General features: G+C 42.2%; 1 protein-coding gene across 1 annotated transcript; it reads left to right on the top strand.

Moving 5' to 3' along the window:
* The first annotated feature begins 705 nt into the window (after positions 1-705).
* On the top strand, positions 706-21,445 carry DUSP4 (dual specificity phosphatase 4). Its single transcript, XM_014068315.2, has 5 exons — positions 706-1,539; positions 8,416-8,552; positions 14,600-14,819; positions 16,781-17,167; positions 21,188-21,445. Exons 1-4 carry the CDS (start codon positions 1,071-1,073, stop codon positions 17,164-17,166), a joined length of 1,212 nt encoding a protein of 403 aa, XP_013923790.2. The 5' UTR covers positions 706-1,070; the 3' UTR covers position 17,167; positions 21,188-21,445.
* Position 21,446: the final 1 nt, after the last annotated feature.

Raw genomic sequence — 21,446 nt, 5'->3', positions numbered from 1 at the left:
ACTGAAAAAAAATTAGAGGGAACATTGGTTTTGATTATGCCTTTGTAATAGTTACACACGATAAAATATTGCTACAAAAAGAGATGACAAATCAGAAGTACAACAGGAAACCACAGCCGGTCAAGATGACAAGGTCACTTTTTTCCCCCAGTCGCCTTCCTTTCCTCCCAGTACTGAATGTAAATTGCGTGATTCAGTCTTACTTGATTCACAAGAGGCCCACTCTACAAATGCTTGTGCATTTGAAATCAAATGAAGGTATCCAGAAAGGGTTCCGGGAAGATCAGTTAAATTAATAATCGTGAGCTAAAGCCCTGCACCTCAAAGGATTGTTGTTTTTTTCTTTGACAGAAACCAGATTACTGGATCTCAGGTTCTTTTAATCACCAAACCTGGCAGCTGAAAATAAAAGGGTAAGCAAGAGAAGGGGCTGCAAGTTTTATGTATATTATAGCGGTGTGAAATTTCCCTGTGAAATTATTTCTAACTGACCTCTCCGTTTTGGTGTTTTACTAGAGTTATATAATTGTTTTATAAAAATCTGCAAACCAATCTTTATTACGGTCACACGCCAGCATACACAATGCTAGTCAAAAGCCTGTTGGGAGAGGTTCGGATTCTCTTCTCGCCAGTGACCCAACCCTCCGCGTTTTCCCTTAAAGCCGGCGGCTGCCGAAAGTAAATAACAAGGTTCGCTCTGAGGAAGAAATGGCTATACACCCCGCCCTGCCGTAAGCTTTCTAATGAATGAAGGCGAACTGAAGCGCCGTTTACATTCCCCCCCCCTCATTGTGACGTCGGCAGACCCGGCTGCCTTCCATTCACAGCGAGCGAAAGCAAGAATGGTGCTCGACGCCGGAGAGAAGGGAAAGGAGAGAGGAGAGGATGTGGGGGGCGGAGCGAGGTAGTAAAAGGAAACCTCCCCCGCACTCGAGCCAGCGTGCGGGGAGCATTGCCACTACCAGCAGATCCGTTATTAATGACTTGAGCCTGATACGGCGCGGAAGCAAAATGTTCTAAGGCCTCAGCCGTTCCCGGGCCAGGAAGGAGCCTGCGCAGAGCCGGCAGCCATGGTGGAGCTACGGGAGATGGACTGCAACGTGCTTCGGCACCTCCTGCATCGCGGGGACCGCAACGGCGGGAACTACAATCAAAACGGCGGCGGCGGCGGCACCGGCACCACCACCACCACCACCACCACCAGTAGCAGTTCCTCCCCTCCTCCCGCTGGCGGGAAGTGCCTCCTCTTGGACTGCAGGCCCTTCCTCGCTCACAGCGCCGGCTACATCTGCGGCGCGCTCAACGTGAGGTGCAACACCATCGTCCGACGGCGGACCAAAGGGTCGGTCAGCCTGGAGCAGATCCTGCCGGCGGAAGACGAGGTGCGCTCCCGCCTGCGCTCGGGTCTCTACTCGGCCGTGGTTGTGTACGACGAGCGGAGCCTGCGGGCCGAATCTCTGCGAGAGGATAGCACCGTGTCGCTGGTGGTGCGGGCGCTGCGCAAGGACGCGGAGCACACGAACATCTGCTTGCTGAAAGGTAAGGGGGGGCGGTGCCCACGAATATTAGCCGGGGGGGAGTAGAGTCAAGCGTTTGCACTACTGTGGCCCTTAAAACTCGCTTCCCATACGCTGGACTCTGTTTGAGCCAGACCATCCAGCGGATTATGGGTTCAAAAAGGCCGGTTGGGATGTGCAGGGTTTAAATCCCTAGTACAGCCTGGGAAGGACAATGGCACTTCAGCATGTGCCGCTGCCCCCTCGCGATTTGGGCTCTCCGAGGCTTGAGGTTTATAATTCAGACTGATCTGGAAGGACCCCACCATCGCCCTTACGCCAGCTTTGCAAGAGGAGGACGGAGACAAGTCGACTTAGCAGGGTCGGAGAGGGAAAAGGGCCCGGCTTGGAGACAAGTCTTCCCCGTCCCTGTTAAGACGCCTTTTCAGTGTATCTGCTCTCTTGCAAAGGCTGCGGGGACTCGCCAGCGAGCGCTGCCGGGGGCGGAATGAAGGGAGGAGGTGGTCTAAATCCCACCCATTCAAAGGCAGAACGTGTGAGCCGCGTGTCAGTCCCCTCTCACGCCCTTCTTCACTTCCGTCTGGCGGGCGAGGGGCGGGGAGAGAGCTCTTTCTGGCGTGGTTTGAGCAGCGATGACGCCAAGGGCCCCGCGGGTGTTCTCTCGCTTGGCTTTGCGCCCCTCCGTCCGCCACCTGACTCGGGCTTCGGGGCAAAGTGTAAGACGCCCGTTATTACAAAACCAGCAGCAGAAGTCGGGGCGATAGGAAACTTCCTTCCGCTCTCAGAGAGAATTTCTCAGGCCGGACCCACCAAAAAAAGGAAGGACCATGTGCAGGTTCCCGCAGGTTCATTTCACTTAGAGGTTTTCAACCTGTCTAATCCTGATCTCCTCCCCTAATTTATTTTATTTATTTCGCCAAGCATGTATTAGATAACATATATAACTATAAACATGATTTTGATTACATGAAATGGATTCCCCATGTCAGGAAAGAACCTGGAAAGAAGGTGGGACTGAAGAAAATTGCTTGGGAGGGTCTCACTGTTTGTCAACTCAGAGCTTCAAATTGCTCTCAAAGAAAAGTAAATAGTCCAGCAGTCAACAGGATGTGGCCTTTACACAGCTGTATGCGAGAAAAGCTGCTGGGAAATTAACCCAGAGTGAGAAAAACCATTCAGTTGTGGAATTGGGTTATCTAAAGGTTTTTTTTGGGGTGGCGGCAGTTAGCAAAAAAAAACACTTTAATTAATGATTTCCCTTGTAATCTTTGCCCCTTCATCTAGTTCCCATTTCTTGCTTGGGTGTGGCCCAAGGAAACCAGGCGGTATTGGAGGGGAGGGGGGTATTTCCTGCCCATCTGACTTATTAGCTGGTTGTGTGCATGGAGGCAGCTGGTGACCTTTTGAATTACAAAAGCTTTGGGTGGGTGGAAGGGAAAAGGGTGAGAGATCCTGTTTTATTGTTCCCCCAATGGCCTCTCCCCTTAGGAATGCATGAGAATAAGGGTGGTAGTGGTGGGAAGTAGCCCTAAGTTTTATCTGTAGGGGTAGTGCCATGGCTCCAGGGATTGTATTTGTGTCCTCTGGAAGGAAGTTCTTAGAGCTTCTGTGGAAAAGTCTCCCCCCTCCCCCGCAGCTCTGAGTCCTTAAATAGCCTTAGTCAAAATATTCCAGCTCAGAATAGGATTTATTTTATGGTTTCCTTCTTCGATGGAACATTGGAAAAGCAGTGGTTATAAGCCCCCTCAAATATAATTTAAATGTTTTCACAACCCTGTGTTACAGATGAATAGAAAGCCCTATACTTTAATCAGTAGATTTACTAATTACTGAAACTAACGGTGATGATGAAAAAAAATGGAACTCAAGTCTTGAGATAAATGGTTATAATCTCTAATATAAGGGAGGCTCTTTTAAAAATAGAAATGATTCACGGAACAATTCTCTGTGGCTTTTAATGCCAGAAAATCATGTTTACAGCAGACAAAAAGTCAAAATAAACCAATACCATTGATCAATTTCAAAAGGCATTTCTACTCATTTGACAACTGATTAGTTTTTTGTTTTTTTTTAATCTTGGCTTCCTCTGTGTTTCACTTTACTTGCAATCATGGATGATTAGCAAGATTGCGGTTGTAACATTTATTATCTAATTACCCAATTCCCATTGTTGGAATTCTTGTAGTTAATTCCCAACCCTTATAGACCACCATGTCCTTCTGATTCCTGGAAATGATGTTGCAATGCAGTTTTGCTGAAAAAAATGTCTGCTAAAGTTGGAACTGGTTAGGGAAGGGCTTGGAAAGTGGAGGGCTCGGCTTAGGCTCTTTATAGGGACCGACCTTAGCCAACTATAGAGGATCAAGTCCCTATTTAGAATTTAGTTTGATGTGTCATGATGTCCTTAGCTTCTCCTGGGCCATGCTAAACATAGCTAGAATTAATTATGAATATTTCATTAATTTACCTAACTTGGTGATCGAGGTTTGGTTTGAGCATGTGCAAAAAAACCTTACTGGAGAGGTGTCATTTTGCATGCAGTTCTGTTTTTATTTATCTAAATTCAAGATTTTTTTCACATCAGGAGTCGATTCTATTAAACAATTAAGTACAAATTATTTTTAGCTTGCTGCTCTGGGAATAGGGCATTTTTTGCAATAATATTGTTCAAAGATCTTGGCAGTGGTAGGGTTCCTACAAAATCTGAGGTTGATAGAAAATGTTTTCTAATGCTTAATCTTTCAAAATGTTAAGAGGAATTGCTACATTTAGGGTTACTTTTACAGACACTTCAGAACTGAGGAGGAGGGGGTCTCTTTCCAGTTACTTTTCTAGCTTCCTCCAATAGGTGTTTTTTTTGGGGGGGGAACCTGCCTGTTGTAATTGAGATCTGACCAAGAGAATATGAGGTATTTTACTGGATCAGCCGTCTTCATACCCGACTGTTATGTGCATTTTAGCCACTTTTATAACATCTCCTCCTGTGGCTAATGAACCAAGAAACCTTGATCCATTAAGATCCTTGGCCCAGTTGATATAATTTAATAAATCAATAAACAAAATAATGGAGGAGGAAGAAGGATGATGGCCTTGTACTTAAAAGTCTTCTCAGTGTGGGCTTTTCTGTAGGAAAAGGTGAAATTACTCATACTAAAAATTAATGTGGTGGAGAAGAGCCTTGCATTTCTGTATGAATGGTAGAACTTGCTGTCCTTGGGAAGATAAAATCACAATTTGGAGAGTGCTTGTTAATGACATTTGGCTGAACTCAGATGAGGGTGATGTGTTGTGCTCTATGATTTCTCAGCAGCTTTTACTAGCATCAATCATGGTCCAGCTGGGAATGATGGGCACCATATTATGGTTCTTAATGATTTGTTGGTTGCAATGGGTATTGATGTCTTAGGGGTTGAAAGTCACCTTTGTATTTAATATTTCCATGATACTTCTGGGTGAAGTCATCTATCCAAAGGGGTGAGGATTTTTTTGGTGGGTGGGGCTTTGTCTGGGGATTGTCATGTGTGTTAGGCCTGGTCTCTGGGTGTCATATTAATTTCGTTGTATGTGTATACACATACAATGACAATAAGGTTTATATATATGACCAGCATGGTAATGGTACCTAATGATATGTCTTGATACAGAGCCATATGTGTGATATGGTCCATGTCCTGTCTGGAGGTTGTTCAAATCAGACTTGGGCTCAAGCCTAACAAGACCTAATACTTGTGGATATTTGTGTTCCTCAGTTCCCAGGATTTTCCATCTTTAGTTCTGGATGGAGTAGTACTTTCCCATTTGACACTGGTGTGTTTTGGAATCAAGAGGCAACTTTACTTAAGAAGGCCTCTGAAAAGATTCACCTAGTGTGTCTGTTGTGCCCATTTCTAATTGAGGATGCCTTAGATCAGCGGTTCTCAACCTGTGGGTCGGGACTTGTTTGGGTGTCGAATGACCGTTTCACAGGGGTCGCTTAAGACCATCGGAAAACACATATTTTTGGTGATCTTAGGAACTGAGACACCAATTTGATGGTTGGGGGTACCGCAACATGAGGAACTGTATTAAAGGGTCACGGCATTGAGAAGGTTGAGAACCACTGCCTTACATGGTCACTCATGCCCTAACCACTGCAAAAATGGACACTTGCAATGCAGTCTATATTGGACTGCCTTTGAATACCACCCAAAAGCTACACCTGGTCCAGAATGCAGAGGTGTGAGCAGTGATGCCATGCCCACAGGGCACCACTGCTTTGCAAATAGCACAGAATGGCTTCTATCCTAATCTAGTTCTGAAGGTCTGTGACAAGTCTGCCTGATGTATGGCCAGCCAGCTAAGCAGTAGCCTTGTGCAGGTTTTTAAAAAAATCACCTGACAGGGTTTTTAAGAAAGTAATAAGTTCACCATCACCCTGAAAGACATACTGCTGACCAGCCCCAGCTCCTAACGTGGCATGTGTTCTTTTGTAGCCCATTTAAGTTGGTTTGTACAACTTGAGTGTTCTCCCGGGCCTTAAGGAAGGTGCTTGTTGAGCTGCTGTAGGTTTCTTATTTTACTTGATATATATACAGTAGTGCCTTGGTACTCAACTGTTTTGAAACTTATCAAATTTGGTACTCAATCATTTTGATACGAAAATTTTGTCCCAGTCTGGTGCTCATCCTTCATTTGGTAGTCAACATTACAAGCTAGGACTTGTCAATGTCAGCTGCCCACATTATCCCTTATGGGGAAAATTTGTTTGGTACTCATCATTTTTATACTCATTGTGCCTCCTGGAACCAATTAATGATGAATACCAATGTACCACTGTAGTTTTGTTTCAGGATGTGCATGTGTCTTTCTATTTTGTTGCCACCTGGAGTCAGGCAACCTCTAAATTGTATGAATAAAATTGACCCAGAAGTTGGGGGTTCTACTAGTTTGGCAACTTTTGGTAGTTGTAGAGTATTTATTAAATTTATATGCTGCCTATTTCAGTATTGATTGACTCCAGAAGTAGAAAATGGTCTTTACACTAAGAGGACTTGGTTTAACAAATTTGCTGTAAACTTTCCAGAAGTATATGGTAGCTAAAATGAAAACTTTTGGCATATTAGAAGCTAACAATATATTATGGTGAAAGCTTGGTGGGGGCAGGTGCTTAATATTGTCAGACAAATGAATAATATCCTTAGCTACAGCTATATGCTTATAGTGGGAGAGAAAGCAGTAAGGGGTGAAAAAGAGACACCCAAAAAACAAGCATGGTTCAAATGAAGCTTGAAGATATAAACTAAGTCATGGTAGGTTCTTTGGTAACCTTCCATCAATCATGAAATTACTCATCCCTGGTAATCAAACATTCATGATCACACACTCAGTTTGTGTCCTTAGCTTAAGAACGGTTGCTTAATGACCATTCAAAATTATGACAAACTCAAACTCCCTCCCACATTTTCTGTAAATGGGGCCAATTTCTCAATGATTGGTACTAATTGCCACTGGTCACCTAAAAACATGATTTGGGAACCCTTGTTAAGGTGGTCAGTGAATGGTGCCAAGCAAGCATGGACATATCCAGATGGTAGCCAAGAATTATCTTCGAGGGAAGCTCTACCTTTAATTTTTGTCAGCAGTGAATCACATTTCATTCCTCTGCACTGAGGGATTTTTATTCTTCTCTCAAATGCTTAGTTTTTTTAAAGTACATTTTTAGAAATTGTATTTGATTACCGATAGTGGTACCATATATCACTTTATTACATTCTGTACTATGCTGGTGTGCCAGTTGATTGCTATTGCTTTCATGATAGCCCTCTTGGTCTCTGGTCCTTTTGATTTCTTTGAATGTTGGCTTTGACAGCTCTTCAATATTTCCTTTATACATAAATGCCTCTGTAGATTAACCAAGGATTCCTTTCAATAGAAACTTAATGGAAGAATAGAAACTGCAATTAACCATAGCCAGCAGTCAAAAGGTTTCATACAAAGTAGTGCGTGTTGATCTCAACCTTTTTTCTTTGTCCTCTATTTTATCCAGTGTGGTCTTCATTTGATATTTGATTTGTCTCTACAGCCATAAGATCAGCTAATTAATTTTGAAGTCAAAGCCAGCTTTGTATAAATGCAAATAGCAGCTAATATAACAGATAGGAAATGAGCAGGAGAAATGGGCAGAGGAATTGGGGATCTGTATCAGTAACATACCTTGCAGGAAATCTTTTGAAGACACCTGTGCCAAGTCTTGAGTGCAATTCCAGTCTTCTGCTAAAACTGGCTAGTTTTAATCAATCTAGGAAGCCATGCACAGTTGGACCTGTTTAGAGTAGAATTCTTTATTGGCCAAGTGTGATTGGACACACAAGGAATTTGTTTTTGGTGCATATGCTCTCATTGTACATAAAAAAGATAAGATACATTCATCAAGAATCATAAGGTACAACACTTAATGATAGTCTTAGGGTACAAATAAGCTAAGGAAACAATAAACCATAAGGATACAAGCAACAAAGTTAAGCTTGATTGATTGGTATGGGACATCACCGAGGAAATCCTAGGTTGTGAGAAGTCAAAGTTCTAGAAGATTTCATACTATTGCCAAGAAATTTTCATGAACAGGTTTACAGTGTCATTAAAAACTTCAGAACATCCTTGACTTTGCTATCTCTTTTGTTAAAAGTGAGTCATATCATTGCCAATGTGCTGTGGCATCATCCCATCCTCTGCTTTTAAGCAAACATCTGTGGTGATGGGTATTTAGTATGTAAGTCTGAATACACATTTATGCATGTTGTGCATATGTTGGAGGTGGACCGGCCTCTGTGTCTTCTTGCGCTTTGCTAATAGTTGAATAAATCTGTAGCATCTTGTAAATGATGACTACCAGTTGGTATGTTTTCTTTCTTTCATTCAGGTGGCTACGAAAGATTCCAGTCAGAATATCCAGAATTCTGCACAAAGACAAAATTTCTTACAGCAGCCTCTACTTTGGCACCTGTGGAGCATCTGGATCATAACTGCAGTTCCTGTGGGACACCACAGTATGATCAGGTAGGCTGGCTTCTCTACGCTTCAAAGCTCTTTGCTATCTGAAGCAAAAAGCTTCCTTTATTTATTGATGGCATCCAGGTCCCTCTGGTGATATACACAGGGGTTCTCCTCTTGAGTTTAATTTCATTGTGCTTGGTGGTGAGTCATATATGATGCAGCACAGCATCCAAGCTAAAACATGTTTTTTATAGTTATAAAATCCTAAAATCAAGACAGAATTTTTCTGTGTAAAGCAGAGATCTTCAAACTTGGCAACTTTAAGACTTGTGGACTTCAACTCCCAGAATTATCCAGCCAGCAGAGCAGAGCTGGCTGCAGAATTCTGGGAGTTGAAGTCCACAAGTCTTAAAGTTGCCAAGTTTGGGGACCCCTGGCGTAAAGCAATGGCAGCTGTAGGGAGTTTCACAATCCTTCCGGAGATGTTAAGGTTCTGATCTGGTAATACAAAGCAAACAAAATCATTTTCAGAACTGAACGAACTTCTGTTGGCAAATAGAGTTATGAAAGTTGAGCACAAGTAGTTGTAGAAAGGACACAGAAGGAACACACGGGCTGGAATTTCAGGTTCTCCAAATTTACAAGGGCAAGTTGTTATACTTTTCTCTAGTATTGTGGGGGGATTCTCCTCTTTTTTTGTATCTCACCTTGTGAGATAGATTGGCCTGAGATGTAGATTGGTTTGATCCCAAGCCATCCAGTGAGTTCTGTGGTCAAGTGAGGATGTAACTAGGTTTTCCCATCTGCTCCAAAATTTAACCATGACGTTCATATTGGGAAATGTAAATTTAGTAGCATAGTGAAGCATAGAGATAAATCAAAGCAACTTGCTTGCTGCGTGGGCACAAACAACTTAAGTTTCTTTTCTCTCTGCACAGCATTGTTGACCAGAAAGCTCTAGGTAATTTGTTGTCAATTGGAGTGAAATGGGAAGAAAAATAAATCTAATTGAGAAACAGGGCAACATTTTTTATTGCACTTTTTCTTTTCTTCGCTTTTGCTTTTTGAAAAGATAGATTCAGATGTGCTCCGGATGGGTGCATAGGGATGCAAATCTGTAAATCTCTGCATGCGCTTTTTAGCTCAACAAAGAAAATGGGCAGGACCTGCATATCATACATTGATGTTCTTGGTTGGACCCATGTTTTGTGTCTTGGCCTCCTAATGAAGATGTGTAGGCTAGATATGGTTTATTTTGGGAAGCGCTGTTGGCTCTAGAGTTAGAGCCAATTAAGTGAAGAGTAAGGGGTATGATGTGAGACCCTGTTACTGAAGTTGGGAATCAGTTGGGATTGTTTGCTGCTGTACCAGCCTTCCTGCCGAGTAGCAGCCTCCCTGCCGGAGGTCCTTGATTCAGTTTCCCAAGCTGGGAGTTCTGGGAGATTTCTCTTCCCTTATTGCAACTGCAGGTAGTCACCCAATGGTCTTGTTTATGGTGACCCTCCTTGGAAAGGAGGACTCTGAGGTTTACAGGGGCTTGAGGCCTTCTGGATCTGGGATTTTACCATTTAGCTGTTAGATCATAAGGTATTGGCCAAACAGACCTGATTTGGGAATTCTTCTAAAATCATGACTTCTGCTGGAGGAGCAGGTGGCAGTCATAGCTAGCAGGACCTTTGTACTGTTTAACTTCTTGTTGTGTTCCAGATGCAACCTTCCTTGCACCCTGAGGCTCTAGTCGCATTTACTCATGCCATGCTCCTCTCTAGAATGAATTATTGTAATACGCTGTAATACCTTTAAAAAGTATTTAGAGGCTTTAGCTAGTGCAAAATGCGGCTGCACAGTTATGTCTGCCTTTGTATGGTATAAATCAGTGGTCCCCAACCCCCGGTCCGCGGACCGGTGCCGGGCCGTGGAGTACCTGGCACCGGGCCGCGCAGCGGCTGGGGGCCATGATCGCTCTTTTAAATCCGCTCCTCTTAAATGCATTTCTCTCCCCCCCCCTTTGGTCCCACCCTCGGCTCTCTCTCCCTCCCTCCCTCGCCGTCTCCTCCCTTCTCTCTCCCCCCCTCCCGCACCGATCCATCGCCAGGGAAAGAGAGAGTGAGAGAGGAGAGAGGGAGGGAGTCAAGAAAACTGTTCCGGCCGCCGCTGAAATGACTCAGTAACTTTTGCGCTTGGAACTGCTTTTTCAAACCTCCCCCAATCATCATCGCCACCCTCTTCCTCCTCCTCCACCACCACCGTTTGTTCCGCTAAAGCTCCGAGATGTATTCTTCACCCCTCTGCCTCGCCCAGGTGATTAAAAAGCTTTCTCACCCCCCCAAAGAAACATTCTCCTTCGCACCCCCCTTTCTTCCCTTCCTTCCTTCCTTCCTTCCTTCCTTCCTTCCTTCCTTCCTTCCTTCCTTCCTTCCTTCCTTCCTTCCTTCCTTCCTTCCTTCCTTCCTTCCTTCCTTCTTTCCTTCCTTCCCGCCCTGCCGCGCTTGGTCTGGCTCTTTTCTTTTTTTGCTCTCTCCTCGGCTTTTCCTGCTTTCTCCCTGCAATTTTGTCACCCAGATGCATGCTGTGGTTCGCGAGTGCGGCTCGGTTTTATGTGTCCGCTTCTCTCCCTTTCTCTCCACACACCCCCCACCTCCATTTAATTATTTTTTTTTAAAAGAAAGAAAACCGTAGTTCTGCCAATTGCAAAAAAAAAAAAGTGTGTGTGCGTGCATATCTGCCGGCGGGTGTGTGTTTGTGTGGTGTGTGTGTGTGTATGCGCGCGCGGAGAGAGACTGGTTGGAAAGGAAGGACAGGACTGGCGGTGTGTGTTTCTGCAGCCCCTCCGGTGGAGGCTGCACTAGCCGTCAGATCTGGTGTTTTTTTTTCCCCCTCTCCTTTTTCCGGCAGGTCGTTTTAATCCTTGCTAATTACTTTCTGTTCTTCGCTTGCCAGCTTCCTTCCCACCCTCCTTCCTCCTCCCCCCCCCCCCGGCCGGGTGCGCCTCCCCGCTTTTACTCCCAAACAGTTATATATTTATATATATATTTATTTTCTCTCTCTCCACGGCATTCGCGCGCGCGCGCGCTCTGTTCTTTGCCCGCCGAATGTGGTGGGGAGGGGGAGGGCGGGCAGAAAGGTTGGTCCGGGTTGAGGGTTCAGGATGGTCTTTGAGGAACATAAGTCTGTCCGGGTGGGGGGGGGGCATATTAAAGCACTTTATATTTATGTAATTGTATTTTATTTTGTAAGGCATGTTTAAATACAATAAAATAAAAGTTGTTTAATCAAAACAATCTGATATATAAACAATCAATGTGTCGTCGCGAACAACGCCCCCCACCCCTGCGCGCGCTCAGCGGGCCACGGTAAAATTATCAAAGGCTGACTGGTCCGTGGCGATAAAAAGGTTGGGGACCACTGGTATAAATTACATCTCTTCTGTGAGCTCAGCCAGTTGCCAGTTTGCAATCTGGGTGCAATCGAAGGTGATGGATTTGACCTTTAATGCCCTACGTGCCCTGGGACCAAGTTATTTGAGGAACTACCACTTCCTAGTTACATCTACTCGTTTCATCAGGTTGAGCAGCTGAGGTATGCTACCAGTCTCATCTACTAAGCATTATATATCTGGTGGGATCTAAGCAGTATGCCTTTTGTGCTGTGGCCCCTGCTCTATGGAACATCACGTGACTGCAGGGGGTATGTGATGCTCCTAACTTTGAGAATGGGATGTAACTTTGCGTGGGTGGGGGAATTCCATCATAACTTTGAATGGTTGATAAGTGACTGGATGTTAAGCAAGGATTACCTGTACTGTACAAAAGTTTTGTCCTGCAACTGATTAAGAGATTGAATCAATAAAGTTAAAACCTGAGCTCCTGAGCAGGGTATTTTATAAAGGAATGTGATACTCTTGCACTAACCTTTTCTAGACTCTTCTTCATATTGCGTTACTACCTTTTAGCTTGTCAAATTAGATCCAGAGACTTATATAAAGTAACCAAGAACTGAAAAGAAAACAGAATAGGTAGATAGCCCTGAATGATTTCATTCAGTTGTGAAACTGAAATAAAATAACTTGCAACCTAAAAATCACACAGCAGATGTATGTTATTTTACATCAAGGTGTATGCGTGTGTAATGTATTTATGCAGATGTATTAACTCTTAATCATAATAAAGTATTTTAATTGCAATAGTATTACAATAATAGTAACAAAGAATCGCACAATAGTACAAAAACAAAGACTAGGATTGCTTTGATTAAGATGGCTTCAATTCTGGCAAACACTGGTTCACTAACAGAGTTCCTTGATTAATTTCTAGGATAAATGATCTTTGTGTTTAATTGGAACTTGGTGAGCTTTCTCTGCCTAATAGTAGAAATTCCAGCCCACATGTATTTTAAGGTTCAGGTGCCATAAACCTGTGTACTTTCCAAAAAGGAGAATGTATTGAGTGACAGATCGTGTTCAGGGGACAGGAGAGGAAGGATCTCCCAAATCCCTATTTTGGGATAAAACTATTTTAGCTTTAACTCTCAGCAACTAAGCTTATTGCCCCTCAAGAAAAGATTAATACTCTTATAACCAAGGAATGTACAAATCCACACAAATGACAAAAGAGCCAGTGAAATTCCTTCTCCAGCCATGTGATTGCATATGTAACAGAAATTAGGTAATAAAAACAGCTTATTCCTTGGAATGCATGTAGGCTTAAGCAGAGTTGTCAGGTTCCAAGTTATCCAGAGAGAATAGTGGAACAAACTTGCCCTCGTTTGTGATAAAGAGCCGTGGCGGCATTGTAGTTAGAATGCAGTATTGCAGGCTAACTCATTGCTCACTCCAGGAGTTCGAATCTGAGCGACTCAGGGTTGACTCAGCTTTCCATTCTTCCAACGTCGGTAAAATGAGGACCCAGATTGCTGGGGGCAATAGGCTGACTCGGTAAACCGCAAAGCACTGTGAAGTGGTATATAAGACTTAAGTGCTATTGCTATCTTCTGCCAATCTCAACCCTGGAGGAATCCAGTGAAAATTATGAAACCCTTTCTAGCTGCTAGTACAACAGACCACTATATTGGCTTGTTCTGAGCTTAGCACACTGAACCAAACCTGCAGTACAAAGTTACAGACAAAGAACAACAGTGCTGTCATTAAGGAAGTGATAAAGTGCATTCCAAAGTTATTTGCTAGCAGGTATGAAAGTTTATTTGGAGAAGGGCAGTAAGTGTGCATTTTTTCCCCTTTGCTGTCAGCAACTGATATGGAGCCTTGGGTATATATTTCACCGTGTTGTCTGTCCAAAAACCTGATTAGGAGTTACATGTTCACTGTGACTCAGCAGGCTGGCACTTGTAAATAAAATTTAGAGAGACCTTTTTGCCAGCACGCATTTTGGTTTAAGGGACCGGGGATGGGTGGGGATTTTGAATATTAAAAATTGTGGGAAATATCAGAACATAGACAAATTTCTGTAGGTCTTGGTTGTCAATCTACAAATGTAATTTAACTGCAAACAACAGAGACTGTGTGCTTATAGTCTCTGATTTTTGGACTGAAATGTAGCTGTGGAAAGAACATGTTGCAACCTGTACAGTTAAAGCACAATTTAGTTATGGGGGTAATATTTAGTACCTTGAGGTTAGTGAAAAGAAGCCATGAAGTGGATGAACACTGTTGGCTGTTTGGGATAAACATTTTCTGAGTTATCAGAGAGCATCTGGACTCCGACCATCTTTTCTTAGCAGGGTGGGCAAGTTCCTTTATTGTCAAACTTCAGATTTAAACTTCTATTTAAATATTCTCTAAACAGAAAAGATTTTTAAAAATTAAATTATAAAATAAGAAAGAGCTAAAGCTATATGGAAATAGATGAGCAGATGCAATCAGCAAGTCATAATTGAATGTTAAAAATAAAATAGATTAGCAAGATGAGAAAATTTCCCAGTGGAGAAGACACCATGTGCATCTAGAGAGGAGCCTACAGAAGTTCAGGTCCTTTTTGAAAGAATTGGTGAGATGTTGACCACTGCCAGTATGTTGGGGTTTTTTTGTTCATGAGTCCTGCGCTTTTCTTGTTTCTTACACTGTCCCCTCTTTTTCATTTTTCCCTCTGACCTAGGGTGGACCAGTGGAAATCTTGCCTTTCCTCTTCCTTGGCAGTGCTCATCATGCAGCTCGGAGGGACATGTTGGAGGCCTTGGGAATCACGGCCTTATTAAATGTTTCATCGGATTGCCCCAACCACTTCGAAGGACACTTTCAATACAAGTGCATTCCAGTAGAAGATAACCACAAAACTGACATCAGCTCCTGGTTCATGGAAGCCATCGAATACATAGGTAAGATAATGGTAAAGAGTGGCACGTTGGTGGAGATGATTGGATTTTATTTTATTTATTAAATTTAAGCCACTGAATAGCTAAAGCCCTGGGCAATTTACAACAAAGCATACTAAAAATTTGAATAAAAACATAAACCATAAAATCAAGTAAAATGTTTGGAGTAGTGATTAAGGCATCAGGTTAGAAGTGGGAGACATTGAGTTCTAGTCTTAACTTAAGCACAAAGCCAGCTGGGTGACCTTGGGCTATTCCCTTTTCCTTAGCCTTGAGAAGCAGATAAAACCACTTCTGAAAAACCTTGCCAAGAACACTGTGGCTACTTGAGCAGGCGGTCATCAGGAATCAAGACTGACTCATGGGTGTGCATGTGCACACAAATACACAAAGCCAAAGAAACAATCATATAAACTAGGCAACTGCAAGGCAGTTCATTCTGCACCTAAAAACGTACGAATGAAAAGCCAATTCAGAAGTTTGGGAAAATAGGTTCTCACCTGCTGCCTGAATGGTGCTAATGTGTGCGCCAATCAAGTCTGGCTGGGGAGCAATTTGATAAATGGGGGTGTTGCTGCAGAAAAATAGCTCTCTCCTTGAATGTGAACTGCCATAGTTGGATGCAAGTTGTAGAGCCCAAGTTTCTAATCCTAGAATTGTATTCTTCAGAAATTTGACTGTCCATTTTCTAGTTCAGGATGCAGAATTTTGACATACACTATGCTGTGCTTTTGTGGATGTGACACTTCCTTTGTGTACAGCAGATGATGCACTTTTTTTTTAAAGCAGTGTTCTCAACAGCTTTACTATCACACATTAGTTAGATCTCTTTGAACCTAGTCTTTCTGCCTTCCTATTACATCTGCTCCTTTGCTGCATCAAACAGAAGAAAAGCCCCAGTGCTGTTTCTGGGCACGGCGGGAGGGGAAAAGCTACAGAGTTTTATTAGCACTAAAAGCTCTGTTTCCCCAACTTTCTAACATCTGGTAATAGAACTAATAGACACACCCCTCCAGAGCTTTGAGTTTTTTCCAGCTGTAACTATGCATTCTGTGGAGAGAGAGATATTTTTGTATAGCCACCCATCTCAATCCAGTTGACTCAGGGAGGAGTTAATTTGAGAAGCGCAGCAGAAGTTTTGCTTATGACCAGGAGCCTCACTTGAGGCCAAGATTTAAGTTCTGCAGGAAATTCAGAACTGAGCTTGAATAAAGAAAGCTATTCTCCAAAGTTCTTGGAAAGAGCTCCTTTCTGAACAAATGAAGGAGATTTTCCCAGTCACTATTCATTACTCCATTCTTGTGATATGAACAATGCACACAAAATTGCAACATAATTTAGATTGTTTTGTGCATACCGTATATCACACCTTGATATCTAGAACTAGATACAGCTTACCTCCTGTGGAGGAGTCCTGGGTAGATATTTAGTCTAACACAAATACTTTGTGAGGGATGTTTTGCTTGCATTCAACTGAGGGGTATTAAAAATTGTGCTATTGGAGCCTGATGATAGATAGATGTATGGATGGATGAGATTTATATGTACCTTGCCCTTTAAAAAAAACCTTTCCATGTAAGAAAAGCTGATTCATGTGACTTTGGATATTTGTACATCCTTAACTACTGGTAGGCATACGTGGTAGACATCTTCCCTGCTTCCCGACATTTTTTCACATATTTTGAAAGGATTGTCAGAGTGTAATTAATATTTTCTTTAAAGAGCACCTTCCACTTGCTGTAAAAGATGTTAACTAAATTATACTCTTGCCTTTTTATTTATTAGATTGCTTTACATAGCCGCCTAATTGGCCAGCCACTTGGGGAGCTGTATAAAGTGATCCAATAAATAAAGTGGGGGCAGGCGAGATTTCCAAGGCCCTCGGGGGGATTGTGGCCCGCAATTGGGTCAGAGATACATTTTTTGGGTTGAAATGTAATAATGCTTCTGCTCTGCTCCCCTAGACGCTGTTAAGGTGTGTCATGGACGGGTGCTTGTGCACTGCCAAGCTGGCATCTCCCGATCAGCTACCATCTGTTTGGCTTATCTAATCATGAAGAAGCGAGTCAAGCTTGAGGAGGCCTTTGAGTTTGTCAAGCAACGTCGGAGCATCATTTCTCCAAACTTCAGCTTCATGGGTCAACTGCTTCAGTTTGAATCCCAAGTGCTGACCACATCATGTGCTGCTGAGGCTGTGAGCCCCTCAGGAACGCTACGAGAACGGGGGAAGAGCTCCTCCACGCCTACATCCCAGTTCGTTTTCAGTTTCCCTGTCTCTGTGGCAGTGCATTCCACTTCAAGCAACCTCCCTTACCTGCATAGCCCTATCACCACCTCTCCCACCTGCTAGAGTAAGCCTTTGGGGTTACACCTAGGGACGTCGAAGGACACAATCCTACAGCCCCGTTGGCAATCACTATAGGCAATAAAAACTCTGCTCCCTCCCTCACTCCCCACAGCCAAATGGAATGCACCAAAGATGGAGCAATTATGGTCAACGTTGCAGCTAGAACGGAACCTAGTGGGGCGGTGGTTCTGGCATGTTCTTTCTTGGCAAGATGTTTTACCTCATTTTCTAAAATTATATAAAATATAAAAAGCTTGAAGTTTTAAAGTCCTGATAATGTTTTGGGGTGTTGGGGAGGGAAAGTCAAAAGAAAGTCAAAGGAAAGTCAAGGGCTCAAATGTGGTTGAACATCAGGCTGAGTTGTGTTAATCTGAGCCAGTGGTCCCAATATTTTGGACTATAGATTTCAGAATTTCAGCCAGCGTGAACCTACAGTCCCCAAATACATAAGGGTGAGCAGGTTGGAGTATCTGCGTATGTGTGAAGAGCTTGCTAGGGCAGGGCACACTTCAAAAACGATTGGGAAGGAAAGTTTTGGGTCTTATGTGAGCAGAGCCTCTCTCTGCTTTTTTTTATCGAAGCACTTGTCTTTTTCAGGCTTCTGCATAAGCAATAGTTGCATTAAATAAAGCAGCTATTAAAAATAGCTGCATCTTTTGATCAGGCTTGCTTGAAGCCAGAATCAAGGGCTGCTTTATCAAACGCACAAGAAGTCTTGGATTTAGACAAGGTCCAAAACAAGGTGTCCAATTTGGTTTTGAAATGTGCATTCTCCTAGTGTCTGCATCTGATCACCTTGTATCAGCAGCAACCCCTGAGGTGGACATATTTTATTAAAGTGCCTGGTTTTTGGAGTTCTTGATTGGAATTTATAACATAACCTAATGTCACCCATTTTGCTAAGCTGAAGTTTTGCATAAAGAAAGGGAAAAGAATTGAAGGCTCACTGTGAAGTGACTTCAGATTCCTTCCATGTGTCTGAAACCAATTTAAAATGAAAAAAATAATGCATTTGGATTTATGAACAAAGGGAAGATACTATTTTTGAGACAACTTGGGAAATGCCAGCAAACCTGGAAATGCTTGCTTGTCCTCCCAGCTTTTGCCTCTGAGAGTGATGTGACAAGAACAGGGTCTTCATTCATGTTTATATAGGATTCTTTGTTCCTGATTATGCCTCTCTGGTATGATAATTTGATCAGCCCTAAATTAGTAACCTGTGGCCCTTGTTTCTCCTCTTGCTGGGAAGGAAGCTTTTTATATCACCTGAATAATAGTAAACGGGCTTCACTGACACAAATGGATAGGTATGTTTTTTCCTTCTTCATCTAACACAGGCCAGATTCCCTGCATGCCAAGTGGTTTAGTGTCTTGAGTCATCAGGGAAGAAAGCATTCTTCCAAGCAGCATCTCCAGCAGTGACTTGCTGAAGATGCTCAAGTCTCATAAGCTCCAGTCAGTATAGCCAACTTTTAAGGATAATAGAAGCTGACAGAATATTTGGTGAGAATCCGATTAGGAAAGGCTGAATCTTTCCCAGGCATGCTGGCTTGGGAATTATGGGAGTTGAAGTCCACACTTCATAAATTTACCATGGTTGAGCAACACTACTTTAAAATAATCCTTCATGTGGATCCTCAAAGAAGATTTAAGTGTTGCACTCTCCCTCCCCACGAATCCTACATAAAGTGGAAACTAAGACCTTTGCAGCCACCTTAAGAGAAAGGGCATGGAGGGAGATATTTTTTTCTTTAAGAGAGATGCCAACCTGTAGGATTCCTAGATAGCAAGGATATACCCTTTGGTTCAGATCAAACTCCTCTGATTTAATGCTGAAGCCAATTTTAAGTAGGAATTTTGAGCAAAACATACAATTCCTACTGGGATTTAGCCCTCATTTCTTTTGAGGTATATCCTCACGCTGTAAAATTCCTGGCCTTTCTCCAGTCCCTGGAGTCTCCAGACTCCTGGCCTTTCTCCAGTCTCACATTGCTGTCCCTGCCCCAAATTGGGCCCATCACGTTATGCCAAAGATAGCCACATGAATCTTCTATGCTTAAGCTAGTCTTTCAGAATAGAATGGTTTCATGTTTTGCTCCTTGATGATTATATAGCTTGGGAGAGTTTTACTCTGAAGAGATCTTTGACTTCCTTAAAAGATTAGCTTATTTTTACTGTAGCACGTCAGGTGCCTATGGATGATAAGTGTTTTCACAGGCAGGATCTTGCAGGTTCTGCCACCGGTGGGTACAATATGGGAAGTTTGCACACCCCTTCGAACATGACTTGGCCTACCCTTCAGTCAAAGTTTTTGATACCACACCTAGCCCAATTGTGTGTATTTTATATAGAATGTCTAAATTGCATGTGTGTTTTTTTTAGATTGTGACTCTGTTTAATTTATTGCTTGATAATTAGTTGAAATAAATTTTCAGCTGTGGTTACTTTTCATAATGAAAATTAAAAGGCTCATTCATTCATTTTTGCGTACTTATGGTTGCAGTGTCCCAGAGTCAGGTCAACTTTTGCGACCTTCTGACAAGCAAAATCAATGAGGAAGCCACGTTCACTTAACTGTGTTACTAACTTAATTGCAGTGATTCACTTAACAATAGTGGCAAGAACGGTTGTAAAATGAGGCAAAACTCAATTGTCTTGTTCTAGTAAAACAGAACCTTTGTGTTCAGTTGTGCTCATAAGTTGGGGACTACATGCATTGGTTTTGCATTCAAACCAAAGCAGACTTCCTACTATTGGGAGATATATATTTTTTCTATTTAAAATGGGATATCAAAAAACGTGCTTTTGAATGATATCTTGCAGCAAATTTAGGTAGGTCCTAACAATATTTTTGTAGCCTTCAGGCCTACTGGAGGCTGATTTTAGGCCTTTAAAAAAAAATATTTCCCACCTTTCTCAAGTACTCAAGGTTGTTTTGCTTTATTCCAAGCAAATTTGAGTTGAAAGATATAATTTCACTTTGTGAAACATGTTTATAAGGAAACAATGATAAAAATATGGTTTACATCAGTGGTCCCCAACCTTTCTGGCTTGGTAGACTGGGGCTGGGGGAAGAGAGGATGGTTCAGTGAGAGCAACAGATGTGTGCACCACTCCTATAAGTGGAGCTGCATGCACTGATCCACCACTTGTGCAGTCCAGTGGCCTGGTACCGGGCCACAGTCCATGGGTTGAGGACCCCCCGGTTTATACAATGAGCATATTAGGGATATGTCTGGCCAAATACATGATACACTGAAATACACTGTTATCTGTGCAGAGGGGAATACTGTGAACAAAAGGCATTTTGAAAAGGAAATGAAATAGTAAGCTAGGAAGGAAATCTTAACAGATCTTAATCTACTATTAGTATTATTACAGGAGAATAGTTAATATGTCATAATAAAAGTACAAATGTTCAAGTTTTAAAAAGGAGAGTTTATTGATTCTGTCACAAGATACTATATGTCTGACATTAAGTGAAAGCACAAGAAGAGCTAACTTGTTACATTGGCTTTATGCAAAATTCAATCACAATGTTAAATTAAGAGAATCTAACTCTTAAGAAAAAAAGGAAATAACCAACTCCAGCTCACAGACAATGAAGAAACTATACTGAGACTTTATATGTTCTTCTATTGCCAAAAGAAATCAAGAATACCAGGCTAGCTATGCAAGTTACACAGGATTATTTTAAAAATGCAAAGCTAGTACTTTAATGCCTATGAAAATAACAGATGCCAAGATGATCTAAAGATACATATATTATGGCAGAGGCCATCAACCTATATAAACAAAATCACCAATTCTGAAAACCTGCTGGAAGTCTTGAAGGCATTATAAATAAATAAAAATATTGTTGAAATTGCACTACAAACAAAGTCTTTAAAAACCTTTTACCAGTAATTATTTTTCTGCAGAACCAGTACACAAAAACATCTATTTTCATGTTAAATAAATTACAAAAATTGTGATCAGATATTCAGATGCAATTTTTTCTTTTTTTTTTTCTTTAAAACTACAGACTAAAGGGGACATGAATGGAAGACAGGAAGAGGAAAATTGTGCCTTACATTATGGCACAAACTCTTATGGAACATTTCTGCTCCATAAACAAGCAAATGCTAGAATATATTTGTTAGCCTTTAAACTGCTACAAGACTTTGTTTTGATACAATAGATGTTTTACAGCTACTTCTTTGAAAACTGCTGTTAGTCTGCCTCATTTTTTCCTCATCAAATAAAGCTTTACAAAAATCTTGTGCAAAGCACAGTTATGTCAC

This window comes from Thamnophis sirtalis, unplaced genomic scaffold (genome assembly GCF_051295495.1).
Source record: "Thamnophis sirtalis isolate CommonGarterSnake01/CBP01778 unplaced genomic scaffold, rThaSir2_p1.2 scaffold_5, whole genome shotgun sequence".
Lineage (NCBI taxonomy): Eukaryota > Metazoa > Chordata > Lepidosauria > Squamata > Natricidae > Thamnophis > Thamnophis sirtalis.
The sequence above is the reverse complement of the archived record's forward strand: the minus strand, read 5'-3'. Positions and strand labels throughout refer to the sequence as shown.